This window comes from Mobula hypostoma, chromosome 1, assembly GCF_963921235.1.
Source record: "Mobula hypostoma chromosome 1, sMobHyp1.1, whole genome shotgun sequence".
In the NCBI taxonomy this organism is placed as follows: domain Eukaryota; kingdom Metazoa; phylum Chordata; class Chondrichthyes; order Myliobatiformes; family Myliobatidae; genus Mobula; species Mobula hypostoma.
The window spans coordinates 212,480,849-212,504,861 of record NC_086097.1 but is presented as its reverse complement, the minus strand read 5'-3'; the positions used below and the strand labels follow the sequence as shown (position 1 = coordinate 212,504,861).

General features: G+C 39.9%; 1 protein-coding gene across 4 annotated transcripts in view; it reads left to right on the top strand.

Annotated features, from left to right (window-relative positions):
• Positions 1-24,013, top strand: part of tox (thymocyte selection-associated high mobility group box) — a 256,894-nt gene that overhangs the window by 102,247 nt on the left and 130,634 nt on the right. For all 4 annotated transcript variants that reach the window (XM_063041946.1, XM_063041957.1, XM_063041937.1 and 1 more), the window contains exon 2: positions 4,722-4,787. In XM_063041946.1, the coding sequence (XP_062898016.1) occupies positions 4,722-4,787 (66 nt within the window). The remainder of the gene's footprint in view (positions 1-4,721; positions 4,788-24,013) is intronic.

Sequence of the window (24,013 nt, the reverse complement as noted above, 5' to 3'; positions counted from 1 at the left end):
TTAAACTGTTACAGAACATCAAGCTTGAACTTTGTTCTTTCATAAGACAGTAGCAATACATTTATTTCTAGATGGAATTAAAAGGCTTAATTGCAATCCTAAATTCAGATTCAATAAAGGCAAATCTATTAACACCAAAAATACGATGACTCTGTACCCAGCCTAACAAGGAGCCAAAGTGATGCAAAGAGAATAAGGGTCCTGAAGAAGAGTCTTGGCCTGAAACCTTGAATCTTTATTCATTTCCATTGATGCTGCCTGCCCTGCTGAGTTCCTCCAGCATTTTGTGTGTGTTGCTTTAGATTTCCAGCATCTACAGACTTTCTTACATTTCTAAGAGAATGCGTACTGTTTTTATTATTGAAATTTTTTTTAAATGCCACACATAGTTTGGAGGAGCAACATCCTATCCTTATCTCCTTACCAGCCCATCACCTCCCTCTGGTGCTCCTTTTCTGCCGTGGTCTTCTATCCTCTCCTATCAGATTTGCCCTTCTCCAGCCCGTTATTTCTCTCAGTTCTAGAGAGTTCTAGCTCTTTTTTTCACCCCTCCCCTTCCCAGTTTCACCTATCACCTAACACCTTATACTTCTCCCCCCCCACCCCCCCCCAAAATCTCCTTGCGCTGGTTTTTGCTCTTTCTTCTCAGTCCTGATGAAGGGTCTCGGCCTGAAACATCAATTGTTTCCTCTTTTCCATAGATGCTGCCTGACCTGCTGATTTCCTCCAGCATCTTGTGTGTGTTGCTTGGATTTCCAGCATCAGTGGATTTTCCTGTGTTTTTAAAAGAAATATTCCCAGATAGAAAAATACTGAAAAAACATGTTCAGCTTAGTTCTCTTGAAAAGTGGGTAAAATCCATCTAGGGTATTTGAAAGAGCTGAGACCCTGCCAAAATCACAGTAAGTTTATTGGAATGCTATCATATCTTGGAAATCATTACAGTATTTATATGAAAGAGGTTAAAGTACAGCTGGCTACATATAACCCTCCTTTAGTTTGAATTACTACATCATTTCTGGAATCTAAAACAAGAGGTGCTACAATAAAAGAAGTTAACATTTTAAAAGGACGAAAATATTTTCACAATATATAATTAAACATTATAATATATGGAATGTTTAAGCAATGGGAAAAAAAGTACTATCTCCCAGTCTGAATCAATCAAAATGCTCAGAGCAAATCATCGTCATTATTTTGTAACAATAAGTTGGGTGGTGATTTTTGAATATGATGGCAAATAATTTCAAAGCTGCTTACCAATCAAGTAAAAGTAAAACCTAATTCTAAAAGGTTACATGGATAATTCATACTAGAGTAATGGAATTAATATGATTTCAAAACAAAATCCTATCAACTAATTAACTGGAAACTAGTGCTTGAGACAAGCATATGTACAAATCTTATTGGAAGCTTTCTCAGCAGAAGGAAATTTGGTCTTTTGTGGTTATAAACTTGTTTAAAAAGTAACAGTTGTTGTGGGCCGGCTGGTGGCGCAATGATATTGGTGCCGGACCCGGGAGCGGAGGTTCCTGGGTTCGAAACCAGTCGGGTAGGCTCCCAAATATGCTTTCCATTCATGCCGGGTTGCGTGTCAAGATCACAACTCAACCTCGTAAAATAAAAGGGAAAAATGCACAGATGCGCACAGACACGCACAGACTCGCACGCACGCGCCAAAAAAAAGTAGCAGTTGTTACAAAGTATGCAATTTCTCAATAGTGTTGGGGACCATTGATAGGGTGGACTTTTTAGATAGAAGAGTCTTATGTTATTGCTTGATGTTTATTTAATTATGATAGACCCTAACAGTAATAGTGCATTCCAGCACCACCTTTGAGGACTTAATTTTTATTGAATATTATAGAGTCTTCAATGGGAATATTGTGTTTGACTGTGATCATTGATTATATACCTTCCATTTCCAAGAGGTCATTCCAAATGAATATACCAACCAAGAGGTTCCTGTGTGCTCAGGGGGTTCTGATCATATACATTTTGTATTATGTTTCTATTTAGCAATGCAAGTCCAAAGTACAGTATTGCAACTGGCATGTTAGGACTGATACATGAAAACATGGTAAAGGTCATTTCATCCTCCACAATCTGCCACCATTGCAGAGAATTGAGGTGGAAAGAAATTATGTCTTGTGGACCAGATTAGGTAACAAGGAGAAGAAGATCAATGGGGAAAACGGGTAGGAATAGAAAGAAAATCAGAATGGAGAGAGGCTGAAGAGATGATCAAGTTTCATACATGCAGGAAGATTATACTGTAGTAACATCAACTGCCTGATTGGGTGCTTTGTCCCATATGTATAAATAAAAAATATGCATCACAATCTGGATGGACTTTGTAGATTTGGAAGTATTAGATCCATTCAGACTTTAAGTCAAAATGAATAGTAAATCAACAACCTGTTTTATACCTGTTACAGTTTAAATTTCTATTTGACTATGCACTTTATAATTTTTTCATGTGTACATACAGTAGAACAGTTAAACATGGTTTTCCTTGAATTTTGTTATATCATGCATTTTGAAGAGTGAATGAGGACCACAGAAGTGGTATTGGACTGAGGCTTGTGAATTTTTGCAACACTGGTTTCACTGAAGGAAATTGCAGATCCTTCACGTGGGTGTTTTAGGAAAAGACAATGTCATTGCTCATAATCTTCAGTAATATTACATCAATCTTAATGCACAAAGGAGCCATGTTAATTAATTACTATATAATGCATAGTTATTATTCTTCTCTTTCTCGGGAATAAAGATAAATTTACTTCCACTGCACATTTTATGGCTGATGAGGCAAATGTGATAACTGCAAACTCTTCTACAGATGGAGTGATGGGTGGATAGTGCACCAGATATATGCTTTTGAAGTTTTCAATACTGTTCTGGATGCTCCTAGTCCACTCTGAGTGGTCATGGGCTGAAGATTCCCAGCCTTCAATGTGGATGTTGCATTTTTGAACTGATCCTGGAATCTTTTCCTTTGTCCACCTGACAAACTCTTCCCTTTACAGGAGCCTGGTGTTAGGGCACATGAAAGGTATGGTCTACCAAACATTTCCTGTAGGCAACAATTTGACTGATGTTGTCTTGGGAGAGAAAATGATGTTGCTTTGCTTATCTTTTCATGAATTTTGCACTTGCCAGTGTTATCTTTCCTCTGCTTTGCAGGTAATAAAGTAGCTTGTGCTGCAGGTAGTTCTAGTCTCTGAAATGATAAATTGAGTTACTATCTGTTTCATCTCTTTAAAATATAATAAAACACAATTTATGATTCTTGTTAAAGTAGCTATTCCATCAAAATGCTATTTAACAAAGTCTACTCTATTTCATCAATCAGGAAATACAATGAAGAGGTGGTGTAGATGTTCACATGGAAACCAACTCAATTGGCATAAATAAATAGACGGATTCCATAAGAACATAAAACACTGGAGTACAATTACGCCATTTGGCCCATCAAGTCAGCTGCACTGTTCCATCATGGCTAAGATATTATCTATTTCAACTCCATTCTCCTGCCTTCTCTCCATAACATTTGACACTAATCAAGAACCCATCAACCTCCATTTTAAATATACCCAATGACTTGGCCTCCATAGACATCCGTGCAATGAATTCCACAGATTCACCACCACCTGGCTAAATAAATTCCTCTTCCTCTCTGATATAAAGGGATGTCCTTCCATGTTTTGTCTAGTTTGTTCAATATGTTTCACTGAGAGCCACCGTCCTCATTCTTCTAAACTCAATGTTACGATTAGACATATTCTGAAACCATATTTCCGACTAAAATGATACACTAGAATACAGTGAACAGCTTCAGTTTAGAAAATGTACTCAGCTTCCTCGTAGGACACATCTTATGTATTGCTCGGATCTAAAATGCAGAAGTGTGCTACTTGCATATAAAGTCAAAATTCTATAAAATATACATAAAATATTGCAGTAAGTAGAAGAATTTCTAGGTGTATATGTTTACTTTGGGTCTTTTGAATTCTTTTGCTTGTCACAGTTCTTCTGATACATCTGAAATCTAGATTAAAAGATTAGAGAATTTTTGCAGCTTTTGACAAATTCAGGGACCAACCTAGGAGTTTCTCAATCCACTTCTCACCCATGTACTAATCTATTTGCACATAGATTTTTAATGAGTTGCTGTTGTGTTGTGTGTGAAAACATTGCGCTTCGTAGTAGCATTTCTAGAGCTTACATTGGGCATATTGTCACAGCCCTTCAAAAACATTAGAATTTCACTGAAAGATTAAAGAATTTTTGTATTATAACACATGCACATTCTATAACTGCATTGCAAATTTGAGATCTGGAGGCGAGTCAGGGTGCATTTTAGGTACGCTTCATCATTCTTGTATCCTGCCAGAAACAGTGTCATTCATTTAGCAATTCATTAAAACTAATGGCAATGTGTATGCATGGTGCAGAGAATGAGCCATTTTGTTTCATAACAGATTGCAGATGAAAGGAAACCATTCATTTTTTTGCCTTCCTGATGTAATTACTACTGAACTAATTACCTCAAATCACTGACATCCAGGGTCAATAAAGATGGAAAGAATTTCATCAAAGACCAGCAATATGAAACCAAAAACAAACCTTTTCAACAAAATCTACATTTAATTATCATGTATATTATGGCCAGATTTTAAGTTTGGATGCACTCTGAATATTTATTATTCTTTTCACAGCTTGATGGTGAAAACATGTACATGAGTATGACAGATTCAAGCCAGGACTTCATGCCAGGAAGCCAGGTGGGTTAATTAATCTTCTCCACCGTGTTTTAAGATGTAATTAGACAAATTCAAAGGATGCATTGCAAATAAGCATTGCTATCAGTAACTAGTGTAATCAAAATAATTATAATTTGCAAACAAAGCATTTAAACTGTGCTTTGGATTAATGAGATGTAGCTTGAACAAATGTCATATTTGGATGATTCTTAGATGCAAACATTCAACATTGCAATTAGTGCATTTTTTCATAGTAATCAAATAACTTTGTTGGCATGATCTTTAAAGGCAAATCTATTTTATTTTTGTAAAGTGTGCTCACATATGCTTATTAAGAGATTTTTAATTGTAACTAGTTTGATCATTGAGTGCAGAACTAACACTGAACACCTGTACAGAAATAATAATTAAGCCAATTTATTTTAATTGGAGGCAAAGATATGGAAATATTATTTTCATATAAGATACAAATCAACAAATATCCTAACTTTATTCAGTCAAAAAATAGAACATAACTAAAGATCAGATTGACAAATTTTATTCCTGACTTAAGCTACTTGCTGTCAAAAGCAAATAATGATTCACACAATGTACTCATATGCCTCATTCTAAGGTATTGTTAACCCTCTCTTTGATCAACTAACTTAGGCTGGGTAAATGAACACGCAAAAACTAATTAATTCAAACTTGCAACTTTACTTTATCTTCTTTAATGTATGAACATTTTCGGCATCCCTGGGTGAGCTCAAAGGAGAAAAAACGTCCAAGAACCTGTTTTGAGTTGAACCACCACATAGGTTAGGAGGATTGGATATCAAAGTGTGAAATTACCTATACAGTTACCTATGCAGGGAAGAGTTAGAGAGAGACAGTGGGGGTAAAGAAAATGAAATGCTGCAGGAGCGGGGCAGAGGCAGGCATATTAACTACATGAGTCAGTTTCGGACTCAGTGTGAACGTATCACAAAAGAGAAGGATGAAAGTGAAGGGGGTGTTAAAAGTAAAACAGAGAAATAAAAAATGCAGTATCTGGATGTATATGGACAGCCAGGACTGTTAGTGCAGAAGTCAGATCAGCGGAGGAGTGTCGCTGAGTCTTTCAAACAGATCTTCTCTTCGGTTGTCCATCGAAATCCAATGACGATGTCCACTCCTTTAACGGTGAGATCTTTGATGACTATACAGTCCTGTCCTGGACCCACATGCTCTATTGCAGGTGGGACATGTATATGTGGTAGTGGTGGCAATGATGGCTGCATTTCTCCTGGCTCTCTTCTGCTGTCTCCTGGTTGTCCTTTCCATCTCCAGAATACGAACCCCATCCCTGCACAGCTGTCAACAAGTGATATAGTCAGCAGCAACATCCTCCAGGTCCTCGGGTCTAATCATGCACTTCCTTAAAGCATTCTTTCAAACAGATAGAGCAGCTGCAAAGTCAACTCTCAGTTAAGAGAGAAGTTGTGGTGTCATTCGGTTGGGATCTAAGTTTATTCATTCAGTTATTTTATTCACTGTGATGGCCCATAGAGTTGCAACAGATTTACTAGCATAACAACAATCATTATCATCATGAAACTGATAGGATCTATCATGCATGTGTGATTAAAATTGAAACTGTTGGCAATGAACCAGTGTGTCTCTACAGGTTATCCAGTTTTATCTATTGCAAACATGGGAGATCACCAGAACTGATATAACTTTAAGCTGCTTCTCAACCAAAACAAGCCTTAAAATATTTCAAGATTTTTTTTTCTGCTACATGAGTTCTACATGAATATTTCATAGATATTAAGTTACCATTGCATAATTAACACTTTAATTAATTAACAGACTATTTGGTCCTTTAGACATTATGTATCTGCATTTTAAATTCTTCACATGAGTATTTGAAAATGTAAGGAATGTTGAAATAATGGACAGAATCTCTGTTTACGAAATTTTTGCTTCTACTGTGATCATCTCTAGTCCAAGCTTCATTTAGCATTCAGTATGGTATTTTTTTAAAAAATCAATTTAAAAAATTGCTTTATGTTTGGGGCATGATATCTATAAAAATGTGACCCAACTAATCTAATCATGAATAAAGCCCAAGGCCTTTAAATCACTGCCATAAATATTATAATCTCAAGCACACTGTTGCTTCCAATCAGTAATTTTAATAAAACCAAAGTAATATTGGGAGGCTTTTGCAAAAAGGCAGAAAAAAAGGCTTGCAGTCACAGTATTGTATTGGGTCAGTCCACACAGCCAGATCCAGTGTAAAGCCCATGGAGTGTAAAATCAGAACACACAGTACGCCAAACCCTTTCCACAATCAGGTCCTGTTGGGCTCACTTTGGGTAATCAGATAATGCTGTAGCAAAAAGTTAAATCAAATGAGTCAATTCTAGCACATCTCAGCAAGACTGAGCTCAAATGTGTATTTGAGATCTCTGACTAATTTGGGCTGAATGCCAGTTTTTGGATGTTATCACATTACCTGGGTCTTGCAGAACTTGTAACTTATTTCCAGATCTGCATAAAATACTGAGGTTTTAAGCATGCAAATACGAGGAATTCTGCAGATGCTGGAAATTCAAGCAACACACATCAAAGTTGCTGGTGAACGCAGCAGGCCAGGCAGCATCTCTAGGAAGAGGTACAGTCGACGTTTTGGGCCGAGACCCTTCGTCAGGACTAACTGAAGGAAGAGCTAGTAAAAGATCCAAAATGACTGGGAGATCGTTTTGCTGAACACCTACGCTCTGTCCGCCAGAGAAAGCAGGATCTCCCAGTGGCCACACATATTAATTCCACATCCCATTCCCATTCTGATATGTCTATCCACAGCCTCCTCTACTGTAAAGATGAAGCCACACTCAGGTTGGAGGAACAACACCTGATATTCCATCTGTGTAGCCTCCAACCTGATGGCATGAGCATTGACTTCTCTAACTTCCGCTAATGCCCCACCTCCCCCTCGTACCCCATCTGTTATTTATTTATATATACACATTCTTTCTCTCTCTCCTTTTTCCCCCTCTGACCCTCTGACTATACCCCTTGCCCATCCTCTGGATTTTTCCCCCCTCCCCCTTTTCCTTCTCCCTGGGCCTTCTGTCCCATGATCTTCTCATATCCCTTTTGCCAATCACCTGTCCAGCTCTTGGCTCCAGCCCTCCCACTCCTGTCTTCTCCTATCATTTTGGATCTCCTCCTCCCCCTCCCACTTTCAAATCTCTTACTAACTCTTTCTTCAGTTAGTCCTGACGAAGAGTCTCGGCCCGAAACGTCGACTGTACCTCTTCCTAGAGATGCTGCCTGGCCTGCTGCGTTCACCAGCAGCTTTGATGTGTGTTGCTTGAGGTTTTAAGCATTCTTAGATGCAATTACAGCACTTTAACAATGGTTAGAAACCTTTAAATAGAAACAAATCACTGTTGCTGTCCATTCAATGATAATATTGGAAATTAAATGGCTGGGGAGTGGAGCTCGATGCACACATTTCTTTTATCGTTTACCTGGGCCGGAGGCACAGCTGGCAACATAGCATGAGTACATCAGGCACTATACTCAGGTAACAGACAAGTTCAGCTCTCTGTAGTGTATTGGCATGCTTGGACACCAGCTCAAGCTGATCACATGTAGGTAAGTGAGTTTAAGAGTATTTGGTAATGATTTTGCAGTGTAGGTGTTAGGATATAAAGCACTCGTACATTTCTTTCATTAACAAAGGTGTCACAAGCATGTTTGCTTCAGTTGATTCAATGTCTTGTAAAAATGGAAAGAATTATGAACTAGGCAGTAATGTGTTTATTTTCGTTTTGCACAGTGTGATTTAACCTCATTTATATATTGGATTATGTCTAAGTGTTCTGAGATAACATGCTTTTATCTTGCATAATGTATTCTATTACAGTGCAAGATAGTCCAATTTATGTAGAATTGGCTGGGGAATGACTTGTTGTATTAAAAATCTTTGGTAAATTGTGAAGAAGATAAATGAGCATACATCAGAAAAGAATAACATACAATTGATTACAAAAAGTTAAAGATATTTCACCTTTATGTTGTCAAACATTTTTGCATCTAATTGAATCACAACTTTGAGAGAAAATATTGATAATGAGAAAACAAAATAGAAAAAATGCTTTTAGCTGGATCAAGGTTACAGAACAATTAATTAACTGTCAGCATTATTAGAAGCAAAGATTGAAGGCTTTATTATATGGGATAAGTATTAATGCAATGGGGAAAAAGTCTGCCCTGCAGCATCAGAGTCAGAAACCAAGAGATATCTCACATTGAGCTCTGTGTCAGTGAAAGGTAGATTGACAGTAATAGCAACCTATTTTTTGTTGGCATCAAATATGTTAAACAGTCTCCTTCAGTAATGCAACCTAAAGGTATTTGGACCATTCTATAACAAGTCCCTTGTTTATGATCATACAGTGCCTCTGCTTGTTGATTCACTTTTGAAACTATACGTGGATATAGCTTTATGTTTCTTTTATACTTTCTTTAACATATTTTAAATGGTACCACAACACAATGCACAGTACTTATCAATGAATGGAAACTTTCTATGATAATTGGTATTTGGTATTCCTACGAAACTTCATCTACAGTGATGATCATCTAGGGTTTAAAAGTTCAAAACTCAATTTTACCTACCTACCAAAGCAGGGACATAAATGAAGTGAATAATTGCTGCTATGACACATCTCTTGTTCTATACAGAATCCTATAATGCACAGTATTTATGAATACATTACCATGCATTTGACAATTTATAGTAGTATATTTTTCAGCTCCTTTTCAGTGACAAAAGTACATAACCTCTGGAAAACTGAGGTGAAAGGCTGGAAGTTGTGCTTCATGACATTTCAATTGACTCTTTACCCTTTTAGGTAAAGCCCTAAATATACTTTTATCCTCTGAAGAAAATTCAGGTAAATCAGTATTGATGTCTCTACATATCAAAGATATTTCCTCTGAAGTTAAAATTAGGGTTAAAGTTAAGGATCTGAAGCTCTTTTCCTTGTCACGGGTACATGAACATATTGATGGGAAATCCATACATCGCATAGCATCTCCTTTCTGAGGTTTAATTGAAAGAAAGATTTGTACTGAAGTATTGGCCTGGATTATGGGGTCATATCTCAGGAATGAGGCTTACATCCACAGCCTTCCAAGACATGTAATAACACTGAATCTAATCAACCAAAGAAATATTTGAGCTGTATACTTACTCCTTATATAATCTCCAACTACATGTAATGGCCAATCCAACTACATGGCAATATCTTTCTGGTTTTTTTTTTGCTCTATGACCTACTTCATGCAATTTATACTTTTAAAGATCCAAATATAATTTATTACATTTTAAATGACTGTAATAGCCAGTTAACAATGACACAATCACCAGTTAAGCTTTGTTCCCTTTTCTAAGCCCCTGATCTCCATATGGTTCATCTGCACACCTATCAGCTCCTAGCGTCTGTCCTAACACACCCTCATCCTGCTATAGACTGGCATTCTTTCCTTTACCCTCTTAAACCCAATTCAAGGTCTTGACCCAAAATATTAACTTGCACCTTTTGCTTACACCCATTTAGTCCATCCAGCCTTCTGTTTTTGTTCCAGATGCTAACATATGCAGTCTCTTGCTTTTAACTTTCCCAGCTAGTCTGATTCTTGACTTCAAGTGAATAGTTTCCTTCTTACTTGTTCAAATTCCTTTCTATTTGAGTTTACTAACTAACTACCCTTGTCCTTTTTTTTTTCCTTTGTAACCTGTCAGAAGGGAAGATACCCTACTAAATCTATGCTATTCTGAAAATAATGTAAGGGAACTTACCTGGCTCAGTAGATCATGAATTTGATAATTAACCAACTTTGTATTAATTTGAAATAGACTTTGAGGTGCAACATTCAATAAACAACTTTGGCTAATTTCAGTTCATACCTTAACTACTCCAGCCAATATGAAGATTTTTTTTCAGCCCTGTTTTCTAAAGCCACATAGAGAAGACATACAAATAGCTTATTTCAAAATCTTCTACAAAAAGAAAAAAAAGTTCAAAGCTGCACAAAGTTGATAGCATGATTGCCAGATATTTGTTTGTTCTTGCTAATAATATTTTTTTCTATTGATGTGGAATGTTTTAGTTCTTCCACAATTTTATCAATAATTCAAGATTATCGATAAAAGCAGGTCACTTGCATTTTTCATGAAAAGAGGAATCACAGCCCCCTTCTGCCATATAGCTGCACACAGCAATTATTACAGCTGATAAATTATCAAATCATGCTGCATGCTTTAGGGCTGTTGCTCATTGTTAAGTAACAACATATGTGGGATTGCTTTTCATGAACTGTAGCTGCAAGCAAAGAGATTCTGTGCATGTAATGACTTCAGTGAAGCCACTGCTGGATATATGCCAGTAGTGTGAAGAAAGGGGAGTGCTGGAATCATCTGGTAGAAAATTACATTAATTACATTAATTTATTGCATAAGTGATACCATCTTATTCATAGCAATGGAAAAAGGCATTGATAAAAATACAGTCAGTATTTAACATTAGTGAACTGAAAATGTGCAGGAGGGAGAAGAATTATTTTCTAAGCATTCTGAAATAAGTTTGTAGTTAATCTAGGTAAAAAATTGGTAGTCAAATATTTATTAGCTGGTGTTATTTGAAACCGGATTTTGGACAAATGTACTTACTATAATAGAACAAAATTAACCATGTATTGTTATAATCTGGTGTAAGGTAAAACACTAGTTTTAAATTAATATTCTTGCAATTTTACCATGGAGGTTCATACAGAGGTGTTCGAAAAATGGGCAATGATTTAGCTTTGGAAGTAAGTGTTTTTTTTTGTTTACTTAGAATGTCTGTAGAACTCTGCCATTGATAAATCTCATTAACAGGTACCCCATTGTGGAAAGTTGCGGAGAAAACCATTCCGTGAAGCTTCTGCATACCTGACATTTACACAGATGTACTTTTTTACCAGCGGTATCAGTCAGGCTTAGGAATTCTGATTAATTTCCTTTCATTCACGAACAATTTAACTAGAATTTAATATTGTTGTGATTTAAGATAACAATAGATATGTAAGATGAATTTTGTCACAAATAATTGTATTTTTCCATTGAATCTCCCATTATTGCATATAGTTATTTCTTAAAATAATTTAAAAATATGGCTCATATTGAGAAAAATTTATCACTCTGAGAATGATGTTACCTGTACATCCCTGAACTTTTGCTACTTTTCCCTATCCTAAAATGAAGGTTTTCAGTTTTATTTCACTGTTACTAGGAACCCAATAAGACATCTCTTTTTCTCAAGCTCCAGATTTTCAAGCCATTCTTCATTGTTGTATTCTGAAGTGCCTATGGGTGACAGAGCTTTGTGTAATATTCCAAATTTAGCCTAGGATTTTGGTAGAACTGTGAGGACTTAGAATTCAGTTGAATTGGTGTGACATTTCCCTCCATTCTGTTCATTGGTGTGACATTCCCCTACCCCCATTCTAACAACTTTCTGCAGGAGCACTGTCGAGAGTGTCCTGCTGGCTGCATCACTGTATGGTACAGAATCTTCAAGGCATCAGATCAAGTGACCCTACAGAAGATAGCAAAAACCGGTGAGAGGATTATCAGGGTCTATCTCCCCCTCCTTGTGATATTTACCAGGAGTATTGTAGACAGAGTCCAAAGCATTGTTGAGCATCTCCACCAGCCATCCCACAATCTCTTTGACTCACTACCATCAGGAAGGAGATACAGAGGCATTAGGACTAGGAGTGCCAGATTGGGTTACAACTTCCTACCTCAATCTGTGAGATGAATGAATACCTTGCCACCACTGAGATCTCATCACTAGGACAGCAAGCTGTTAACTGATTACTAAACTGTTTACTATTCACCTGTGCTGCACACTACATGCATTTTGAATTATATTTTATTACCTTATTTGTGATAATATTTTGGTTTATGTGCCGTGTGTGATATGTTTTGTGGGTGCACTGTGGCCCAGAGAAACATTGTTCATAAACTTGAATTTGAACCTGAACTTGATTTGTTTAATTGTGCTACTTCCAACTTCCATTTCTTCACATCATATTCTATTTGCCTATCAACTGACATTTTTGATATTTTCTTCCTTGAAATTCCCTGACATCTTCTGTAAATTAACTACTCTTACATTGAGACGACAGTGGAATTGACTACATTATTTGAATTCTAAACTTTAAGTGTGATGAGCATGCACTTGCTTTGAAGGACAACATAATTGGAACCTACTGAAAATGTTTTCTTGTTCGGTTAGCAAGAATATCTTTTAACAATTGTATTGTACTGGTCAATAAAGTTTCAAGACACTTGCAACCGCTTCTGCATTAGTATTGATGGTAATACAGTTCTGTATTTTTTAAATATAAAGTTTAGAAATGTAATAAGAATAACTATTTAAATATACAATAAATGCAATGCGTCAGTCTCCGATGATGTACCTGGCTGCATACTAAAAAGCTGTGCTGACCAACTGTTCAAGGACATCTTCAACTTTCACTCCTGCAGTCTGAGGTTCGAATCTGCTTCGAAAGGTGGGAACCAGCAATCATACTGGCACCCAAGAAGAGCAAGATGAGTGGCCTTAACAACTATCAACCAGTAGTTCTCACATCTATTGTAAAGAAGTGCTTCAAGAGACTGGTTAAGCCTAGAATTAACTCCTCCACGAGCAAGGACCTGAACCCTGCTGCAATTCACCAACTGCCACTACAGGTCTACAGTGGACACAATCTCACTGGCTCTTCACTCTGCCTTGAAGCACCTAGATAACAGCAAAACATATGTCAGGCTGTTGTTACTCCATTATAGCTTGGAGTTCAATACCTTTATCCCTTCAGTATTAAACACCAAGTTTCTAAACCTGGGCTTCTGTGCCTTACTCTGTAACTCAATCCTCAAATTTGTCATTGGAAGACCGCAGTCAGTAAACATTGGTGATAATGTCACCTTCTTGTTGATGATCAACGCGTCCTGAACATCAAAGATGTGTGCGCAGCCCTGTGCTCTCTACACTCAGGACTCCGTGACCAAGCACAGCTCAAATATCACCTTTAAAGTCTTAGATGACACTACTGTTGTTGGTAAAATCTTAGGTGTGAGGTAGATGGTGAGATAGGTTGACTGTTTTGAGTGGTGTTGCAACAATATCGTACTCGATGTCAGCAGGACCAAAGAATTGACTGTGGACTTCAGAAAAAGGAAATTTGGGAGAACACTCTCCTGTCTTTATTGAGGAGTCATGTTGGAAAGGGTAAGCAGCTTGAAGTTCCTGGGTGTCAACATATTAGAGGATCTGGCCTGGGCCCAAAACATTGATGCAATCATAAAGAAGGCATGCCAGTAGCTTTACTTTGCTATGAGTTTCAGGAGATTTGGTACATCACCAAAGACTCTTGCAAATTTCTGTAGATATACCTTGGAGAGCATTCTGAATGGTTGCAGTGCAGTCTGGTATGGAAGCTCTAATGAACAGGATCATAAGAGTTTGCAGAGGGTTGTAGACTCAACTGGAAATCTTGAGCTAAGCACACAAAATACTGGAGGAACTCAGCAAGCCAGGCAGCCTCTATAAGTGTTGACTGTTTGTTCCCCTCCATAGAGACAGCCTGACTTGCTGAGTTCCTCTAGCATTTTTGGTGTGTTGCTCAAGACTTCCAGCATCTGTCGAATCCCTTGAGTTTGTGTCAGTTGACAAATGTACTGAACAGCAATGGAATTACTCAAGACATAAACAGTGAATCACAAAAAAAAATTCAAATCTAACGTGACAGTTTCTCACCATGTAAGACAGTGATGATGAATCTGATTCAGATTCAGATTATTATTGTGTAATCCTTAGGATCTTTCCTTTTCTGTTTGCAGAAAATCTCTGAAAATCAGACACTTGGGGATTTTGAGTCTGAGGACCCACACTCAATGTTTTAGGAACAGTTTCTTCCATTTCAGCATCAGTTTACTGAATGATCTCTGAACCCATGAACACAACCTCACTGGTTAGCTAATGTATTGTTTATTTATTTAATTCATATAACTTAAAGTTTGTTTTTTGTTTTGCTTGTACTGCTGCCATAAAACAAAAAAATTCATTACATATGTCATTGATAATAATGATACTTCAATCTCTCACAGCTATAGTCAGAGGTTCCCACCTTCTTCAAAAGGACAACAATTATACCAATGCCCAAGAAGAGTAGGATGAACTGCCTCAACAATAATCACCCAGTCGCACTCACATCCACCGTGATGAAGTGCTTTGAGAGGTTGGTTATAACCAGAATTGATTCCTGCCAAAGCAAGGAACTGAACCCACTGCAATTTGTATATCACCACAGTAGTCCACAGCAGATGCAACCTCACTGGCTCTCGACTCAGCCTTGCATCATTTGGATAATAGCAAATGTACCTCAGGCTGCTGTTTAGCATTCAAAACAATCATACCCTCAGTCCTAATCAGCAAGCTTTAAAACCTGGGCATCTCGCTGCAACTGGATCCTTGAACCCCTAACCAGGAGATCCTGGTCAGTGTGGATTGGAAATAACTTCTCCTCCTCACTGACCGTCAATGCTGGCACACCTCAAGGCCGTGTGCTTAGCCCAGTGCTTTACTCTCCCTGCACCCATGACTGTGTGGCCAGGCACAGCTCAAATTTGTCGATGGCACAACAATTTCAGATGATGATTGGCTGGTTGAGTGGTGTCGTAACAACCTTTCACTCAATATCAGTAAGACCAAAGAATTGATTGTGGCCTTCAGGAAGGGGACATCAAGGAAACACAAACCTGTCCTTATCAAGGGATTAGTAGTGGAAAGGGTGAGCAGTTTCAAGTTCCTGTGTGTTAGCATCTCTGAAGATCTATCCTGGGACAACATATTGGTACAATTACAAAGAAGGCACAACAACGGCTATATTTCATTAGGAGTTTGTATTTGCTAAGTAACCAAATACATTTGGAAATTTCTACAGATGTACCATGGAGAGCATTTTAATTGGTTGCATCAATGTCTGGTATGGAGGGGGCCACTGTACAAGATCAGAAAAAGTGGCAGAAAGTTGTAAACTCGGCCAACTCCATCATGGGCACTATACACACCAGCATCGAGAACACCTTCAAAAGGCAAAGCCTGAAAAATGTGGCATCCATCATTAAGGACTCCCATTACCCAGTTCATGCCCTCTTCTCATTACTACTGTCAAGCAGGAGGTAGAGGACCCTGAAGACATACATTCAGCATTTCGGGAACAGCTTCTTCCCCTCTGCCATCAGATTTCTGAATGTACAATGAACCCAAGTATATTAGCTTAATATTCAAGCAACAACAGCATCTGCAGTATTCCTGTTGTTGGCGTTTTTAAAATTCACTACTACGAAGCCTCTTCCGGTGATGCCTACACTGAAGAAGTTTAGATCCTCTCTTCGACGGGAGTTCAGTGAAACCATCTCTCACTGCTCCCCATTTGTAATTTCTTCGGCTCTTCAACTTTTTGACCACACTTTGAGTCAGACTCGCTATCATAGCCATATTTCCTTTCTTGGAACATGCCTCCGTCGCCAACTTACTCCAGTTGGCTTTAGGATTCGTTTCCGAGCCTCTCAATTTGGACCCTCTGAGGATTCCAGGTACTCACATTTTATTGACTCTGCCTCTCGCCGCTTCTCCCGTCAAGCTCTGAAGGCGACTCTCTCCGCCATGAGGAGGTACTTGCTGTACCTATCCCAGACCCTTCCACACCTTCGAGACACTTTCTTCGCCGTCTGTAATGGTCCTATCCGTTATTTCATCCTCCGTCGGATTCACGCCTGCAATCGTCGTTTTTTTGACTTTGTCATGTTAGGCAAAGATCGCAAGATCCTACATCTACGGACTCCAAAGCCTGCTGGCCCTGAAACTAGCAGGCATGAACTTCAGATTGCGGCTCCTGCCATTGATCTCACTGGCTCCAACACCTCAGGGCATATTCAAAACCCGGACTCCAGCAATGACCATGGACACCTTCAAAGCGATTGCACAACCACCAACTGCGACTCCAGCCCTGAACTCCAGGCCGGGTCTTTATGTACTGCCATTGTGACTCCCAACTTCCCTTCCCCCACCACCACTCTGCAACCCCATCTCCCTGAGATCCCACCATCAGCTCCTGGGCCCTCAGAGGCTCCTTCTTCCTCTCACCCCAACCCTCCCCTCTCCACTGACACCCCCAGCCTCCCCCCCACCCCGATCCCAGCTCTCATCCGTGCCGGGTTTTTACCATCCCCTCTGACCTTCAACTGTCGGAGGCAGAACGCTCTGTCCTCAGTAAGGGCCTCACCTTTGTCCCCCTTCGCCCACACCTCAGCGAGTTCCGTGTTCGCCGTGATGCGGAACTTTTCTTCCGCTGTCTCCGTCTCCGAGCCTACTTCTTCAGCAAAGACTCTTCCACCCCCACCGATGACCCCTTCTCCCGTCTTCAACCCTCCTCTTCTTCATGGACACCCCGCTCTGGTCTTCTGCCTACTCTGGATCTCTTTATCGCTAACTGCCGACGGGACATCAACCGTCTCGACTTCACTGCACCTTGTCCCCATTCCAACCTCACTCCTTCGGAACGCTCTGCTCTCCACTCCCTCCGCACTAATCCTAACCTTACTATTAAACCCACCGATAAGGGGGGTGCTGTTGTAGTCTGGCATACTGACCTCTACCTTGCCGAGGCACAGCGACAACTCGCGGATACCTCCTCTTATTTACCCCTCGATCGTGACCCCACTAAGGAGCACCAGGCTATTCTCTACCACACCATCACCGACTTTATCCGCTCAGGGGATCTCCCATCCACTGCTACCAACCTTATAGTTCCCACACCCCGCACTTCCCGTTTCTACCTCCTACCCAAGATCCACAAACCTGCCTGTCCTCCAAACTATTGTCTCAGCTTGCTCCTGCCCCACCGAACTCGTTTCTGCATACCTCGACACGGTTTTATCTCCCCTTGTTCAATCCCTTCCTACCTATGTTCGTGACACTTCTCACGCTCTTAAACTTTTTGATGATTTTGAGTTCCCTGGCCCCCACTGCTTTATTTTCACCATGGATGTCCAGTCCCTATATACTTCCATCCATCAGGAAGGTCTCAAAGCTCTCTGCTTCTTTTTGGATTCCAGACCTACTCAGTTCCCCTCTACCACCACTCTGCTCCGTCTAGCGGAATTAGTCCTTACTCTTAATAATTTCTCCTTTGGCTCCTCCCACTTCCTCCAGACTAAAGGTGTAGCTATGGGCACCCGTATGGGTCCTAGCTATGCCTGCCTTTTTGTTGGGTTTATGCAACAATCTATGTTCCATGCCTATTCTGGTATCTGTCCCCCACTTTTCCTTCGCTACATCGACGACTGCATTGGCGCTGCTTCCTGCACGCATGCTGAGCTCGTTGATTTTATTAACTTTGCCTCCAACTTTCACCCTGCCCTCAAGTTTACCTGGTCCATTTCCGACACGGCCCTCCCCTTTCTAGATCTTTCTGTCTCTGTCTCTGGAGACAGCTTATCCACTGATGTCTACTATAAGCCTACTAACTCTCACAGCTATCTGGACTATTCCTCTTCTCACCCTGTCTCTTGCAAAAATGCCATCCCCTTCTCGCAATTCCTCCGTCTCCGCCGCATCTGCTCTCAGGATGAGGCTTTTCATTCCAGGACGAGGGAGATGTCCTCCTTTTTTAAAGAAAGGGACTTCCCTTTCTCCACTATCAACTCTGCTCTCAAACGCATCTCCCCCATTTCACGCACATCTGAGCTCACTCCATCCTCCCGCCACCCAACTAGGAATAGGGTTCCCCTGGTCCTCACCTACCACCCCACCAGCCTCCGGGTCCAACATATTATTCTCCGTAACTTCTGCCACCTCCAACGGAATCCCACCAGTAAGCACATCTTTCCCTCCCCTCCCCTCTGCTTTTCGCAGGGATCGCTCCCTACGCGACTCCCTTGTCCATTCGTCCCCCCCATCCCTCCACACTGATCTCCCTCCTGGCACTTATCCTTGTAAGTGGAACAAGTGCTACACATGCCCTTACACTTCCTCCCTTACCACCATTCAGGGCCCCAGACAGTCCTTCCAGGTGAGGCGACACTTCACCTGTGAGTCAGCTGGGGTGATATACTGCGTCCGGTGCTCCCGATGTGGCCTTCTATATATTGGAGAGACCCGACACAGACTGGGAGACCACTTTGCTGAACACCTACGCTCTGTCCGCCAGAGAAAGCAGGATCTCCCAGTGGCCACACATTTTAATTCCACATCCCATTCCCATTCTGACATGTCTATCCACGGCCTCCTCTACTGTAAAGATGAAGCCACACTCAGGTTGGAGGAACAACACCTTATATTCCGTCTGGGTAGCCTCCAACCTGGTGGCATGAACATTGACTTCTCTAACTTCCGCTAATGCCCCACCTCCCCCTCGTACCCCATCCGTTATTTATTTTTATACACACATTCTTTCTCACACTCTCCTTTTCTCCCTCTGTCCCTCTGACTATACCCCTTGCCCATCCTCTGGTTTCCCCCACCCCTTGTCTTTCTCCCCGGACCTCCTGTCCCATGATCCTCTCATATCCCTTTTGCCAATCACCTGTCCAGCTCTTGGCTCCATCTCTCCCCCTCCTGTCTTCTCCTATCATTTTGGATCTCCCCCTCCCCCCCCCACTTTCAAATCTCTTACTAGCTCTTCCTTCAGTTAGTCCTGATGAAGGGTCTCGGCCTGAAACATCGACTGTACCTCTTCCTAGAGATGCTGCCTGGCCTGCTGCGTTCACCAGCAACTTTGATGTGTGTTGCTTATATTAGCTTAATATTTTATTTTTCTTTTCTCTTGCTCTTTTTTCACTACTTATTTAATTTATATATATATACCTTGTTGTAACTGATAGTTTTATATCATTGTGTATTGCAATGTACTGCTGCCACAAAATAACAAATTTCACAACATACCAGTGATATTAAATCTGATTCTGATTTTGACTTTGACTCATTTCTAAAAATTGGGAGCTAGGGATTTTTCACTTATAATTACTAATATTACAACTGTGGAGAGATGATTCTTTAACATATTTACTCATGTTAGTTAATTTTAAATGTTTAAAGTTCAAAGTAATTTTATTATCAAAGTACATATATATATTACCATATATACTATTTTAAGATTCATTTTCTTGCAGACATACACAGTAGAACAATGTAATACAATAGAATCAATGAAAAACTACACAGAACCAAAGGCTGACAAACAACCAACTTGCAAAAGAAGACTAATTGTGCAAATATAAAAAAAGTAAGAGAATATTAGTACTGTGACCATGAGTTGTAGAGTCCTTGAAAGTGAGCCTATAGGTGGAATCAGTTCAGAGTTGTTGTGAGTGAAGTTATCCACTATAGTTCAGGAGCCTCATGGTTGAAGGGCAATAATTGTCCTTTCCTGAACCTGGTGGCAGAGTATCTAAGGTTCCTGTACCTCCTTCCCATTGGGAGCAGTGAGAAGAGATTAATTATGTTAACAGCATATCTACGTGTGTGATTTTGCCAAAAAATGCAGTTGTGCTGCATTATTGTGTCTAATTCTAAATACAGATTGAGCTAATGATAATAAACAGAAGAAAAAATTACAGCAATTTAAACATTCTGGAACTAAACAAAATGCCTTTGTTTAGTGACACATGGCTCATTTGCTTTCAATTTCAATTGTTTTGTTTAAATGACACTACTCTGAACATTTGGTAGTATGATACACTGCAAGTTTGCAAAGTGGAGCAGATAGTATTGTCAGACTTCACACAACATGGATTTGTAAGCTGCATTGTTATATAAGCTACAAAGATCTAGCACTGTCTTATTCACAAAATAATCTGCAGATGCTGGGGTCAAAGCAACACTCACAACACGCTGGAGGAACTCAGCAGGTTGCGCAGCATCCGTGGAAAAGATCGGTCAACGTTTCGGGCCGGAACCCTTCGTCAGGACTGTAGAGGGAAGGGGCAGAGGCCGTTAGGAGATTCAAACTCTTTATGATATGCCCACCATTGTACAGTGCCTGAAGAACTGTGTGATAGTGAGTTCATAGTGAGTTCAATTTCTTTGCCTTTGGTATTTCCAAATCACTGCAGAAGACATTAGTTACATATCCATTTTGCAGAGTGCCCCTGAATTCAAAAGGGAATACATCTGTTTCTACTTGGGTAGATTGGTACTTAACTTTATTGTCTATTGTCAAGTTTATTGTTATATGTACAAGAGCATGTATGTTAGCTGAAATGAAAAGCTTACTTAGAGTCGTAAAAAAGTACAGCACAGAAGCAGGCTCTTTGGCCCATCTAATCCATGCTGAACCATTTAACCTGCCTACTCCCATTGACCTGCACTGGGTCCTTAGCTCGTCATACCACTCCCATCCATGTACCTATCCAAACTTCTCTTAAATGTTGAAATTGAGCTTGCATGCACCACTTGTGCTGGCAGCACATTCCACACTCTCACTACCCTCTGAGTGAAGAAGTTTCCCTCATGATCCCCTTAAACCTTTCACCTTTAACCTATGACCTCTGGCTGTAGTCCCACCCAACCTCCGGATGGTGGAGATCTTTCAGATGGATGTTGTCTTTTTGAGGCAACCCTCCTGTGGTACAGGGTTGAGCACTCCTTCCCCGAAATTCCTTTTGAGCGCTGGCATGATGTTACAGATGGAAAATTCCACTAGGCGCTTGGTAGATTTCCGGACAATGCGCAGATGTCCACCACCACAGACAGTTCTGCGAAGCAACCTCACAAAAGTAATGAACAGAAGTTAATGAAAGATAGAAAAACACTGCATAAACTGAAAAGGAAGATCTCAGTCGTGTATTGAAAAAGTTAGATTCGTCAGCATCAGAGTGAACATATGCCACTTAATGGTACGCTGATCATGAAACAGGGAAAGTTCTATCACAAAGAACTGAAAATTGAAGGTAATTGTGAATATTCAGCAGGCTGGTTGCAGAAATTTAAGAAAAGGCGTGGCATTAACTTTTCAAAGATTTGTGGTAACAAAGTGTCTGCTGATCACGAAGCAGCAGAGAAATTCATTAATGAGTTTGCCAGGATCGACGCTGATGAAAATCTAACAAGCTGAGTGGCTGCATCCGTACATTTGTGTGGTGAACAAATAAAAGACAAACACTGCTTACCAATAGCACATAAATTTAGAGTTGGGAATGACAGCAATACCAAACAGCCAGAGATTTTCCGCCTGTGTGGCCGAGCTTATCTTTCCAATGGTTCAATGCACAGGTTGTTGTTTCATGCACAAAGTAATTAAAAATATTATATAAAACTACCTTCAGTAAATATGTATAAGCTGTATAAGTAATGTAAATGGATTTTGTGTTTTTGAGTCCCATGCCCAAGATATTTCATTATATAGATGCAAATATTCCAAAATCTGGAAAAATATGAAATCCAAAACACTTACTGCCCCAAACATTTTGGAAAATGGGTGCTGCACTACCTGTACTACCAATGGTCGAGAAGGATGCGTCATGATATATTGAAAGATTCCATTATACTCTGCAGTCTCTTAAGTTCCTGTACTACTAAATTGCCAACCCAACTCATGATGCAACCAGTTAGGGCACTTTCAAAAGGACATCTGCAGAAGTTTGTTGCCGTTTTTGGTGACAAGCCAAACTTCCTTAAGAAAGTTGAGAAATTAATTGCATCTATGGGCTGGGCTCTGGGTATGTGTGTCTTCAGGCTCCTGTACCTCCTCCCTGATTGCAGTAATAAGGAGAGGGCATCTCCTAGAGGACGAAGGTCCCAAGTGATGGAAGCTGCCTTCTTGAAGCATTGCCTTTTGAAGATGTCATTGATGATAGGGAAGCTAGTGCCCATGATGGAGCTGGCTGAGGGTATAACCCTCTTCAGCCTCTTACAAGCCTCTGCATTGGAATCTCCATAGCAAGTGGTGATGCAACCACTCGAAATGCTCTCCATGATACTTCTGTTGAAATTTGCTAGCCTTTGGCGACATATCAAATCTCCTCAAACTCCTAATGAGTTTAGCCACTGGCATGCCTTCTGCATGATTGCATCAATATGTTGGGCCCAGGATAAATCCTCTGCAATGCTCACACCCCTGGAAATGAAGCTGTTGACACCTCAATGAAGACTGGCCTCCCCACCATCTAGCAACATCCTGGGCAGTTCTGACAAATCTGTCAAAGCTCCACACACCATCCTAAACCAGTTTCTAATATGAAAAAGAAATTCTGCTTTTCTATTTTATTGCTGCCAAACTGCATAACCTCAGATTTCCCATATTACTCTCCACCTGTCATTTTCTTTCCAGCTCACTCAGCCTCTCTGTAAACTCTTGCATGCTGATCATGACTCGCAGTTTCACAAGGCTAATAAAGACTGAAACCCTGCACCTCCTTATGTACCAGGGTTCTGAGATTCATTCACAATCCGGATGGCATAATTGCTCCACACCACTTTCCTGAAGACAGAGGGATAAGAAATAAATGCACATCCTTCCAAACATCCCTATATTCTGAGAAAGAATAAAAATAGGCTAGTTTATTTTTAAAATGCCACAGATTTGATCTCTGTGAAAAACCTTAAAGTTCAGGAGTAAAGCCATGCTATAACTTTGTAAATTGAAAAGAATCAGTCCATGTTTAAAACACTTACCCAGTCCAGACTCACAAAGAATGTACCTTTTGAAGAATTCATGTCAGATAGAAAAATATGCTGCTTTATTAGAATGTATTCTGATTTAAAATTAAGCTATGGTTCCTTTTCAATGATCCTATCTTTAACCAGCCCCAAAGACCTGTTACAAAATTATAGTTGCCATCCAAGTAAAAATATCCAGTTGTATGGATTTGTGCCGTCTTTACCAGTGTCCCCACCCTCTTCCCAATTGGTGCCTGTTTAATTCCGAATTTTTATCCTTAGTTTTCAGAAAATGTATTCTCAAGAGGACTTGCATTATAAATTGTTCTATACCTACTTTTTCAAACAAAGAAAACAAGATAGCTTTGTTTTGAATACATTTAAGATCGAGGAAAAATGTGTCTAAATGCAGTTTTAAGTCAATTCCTTGCGTTGAATGAAGCAAATTATTATTACCTTATCTCAATCTGCAGCAAACTAGCCAATTAAATCTGCTTA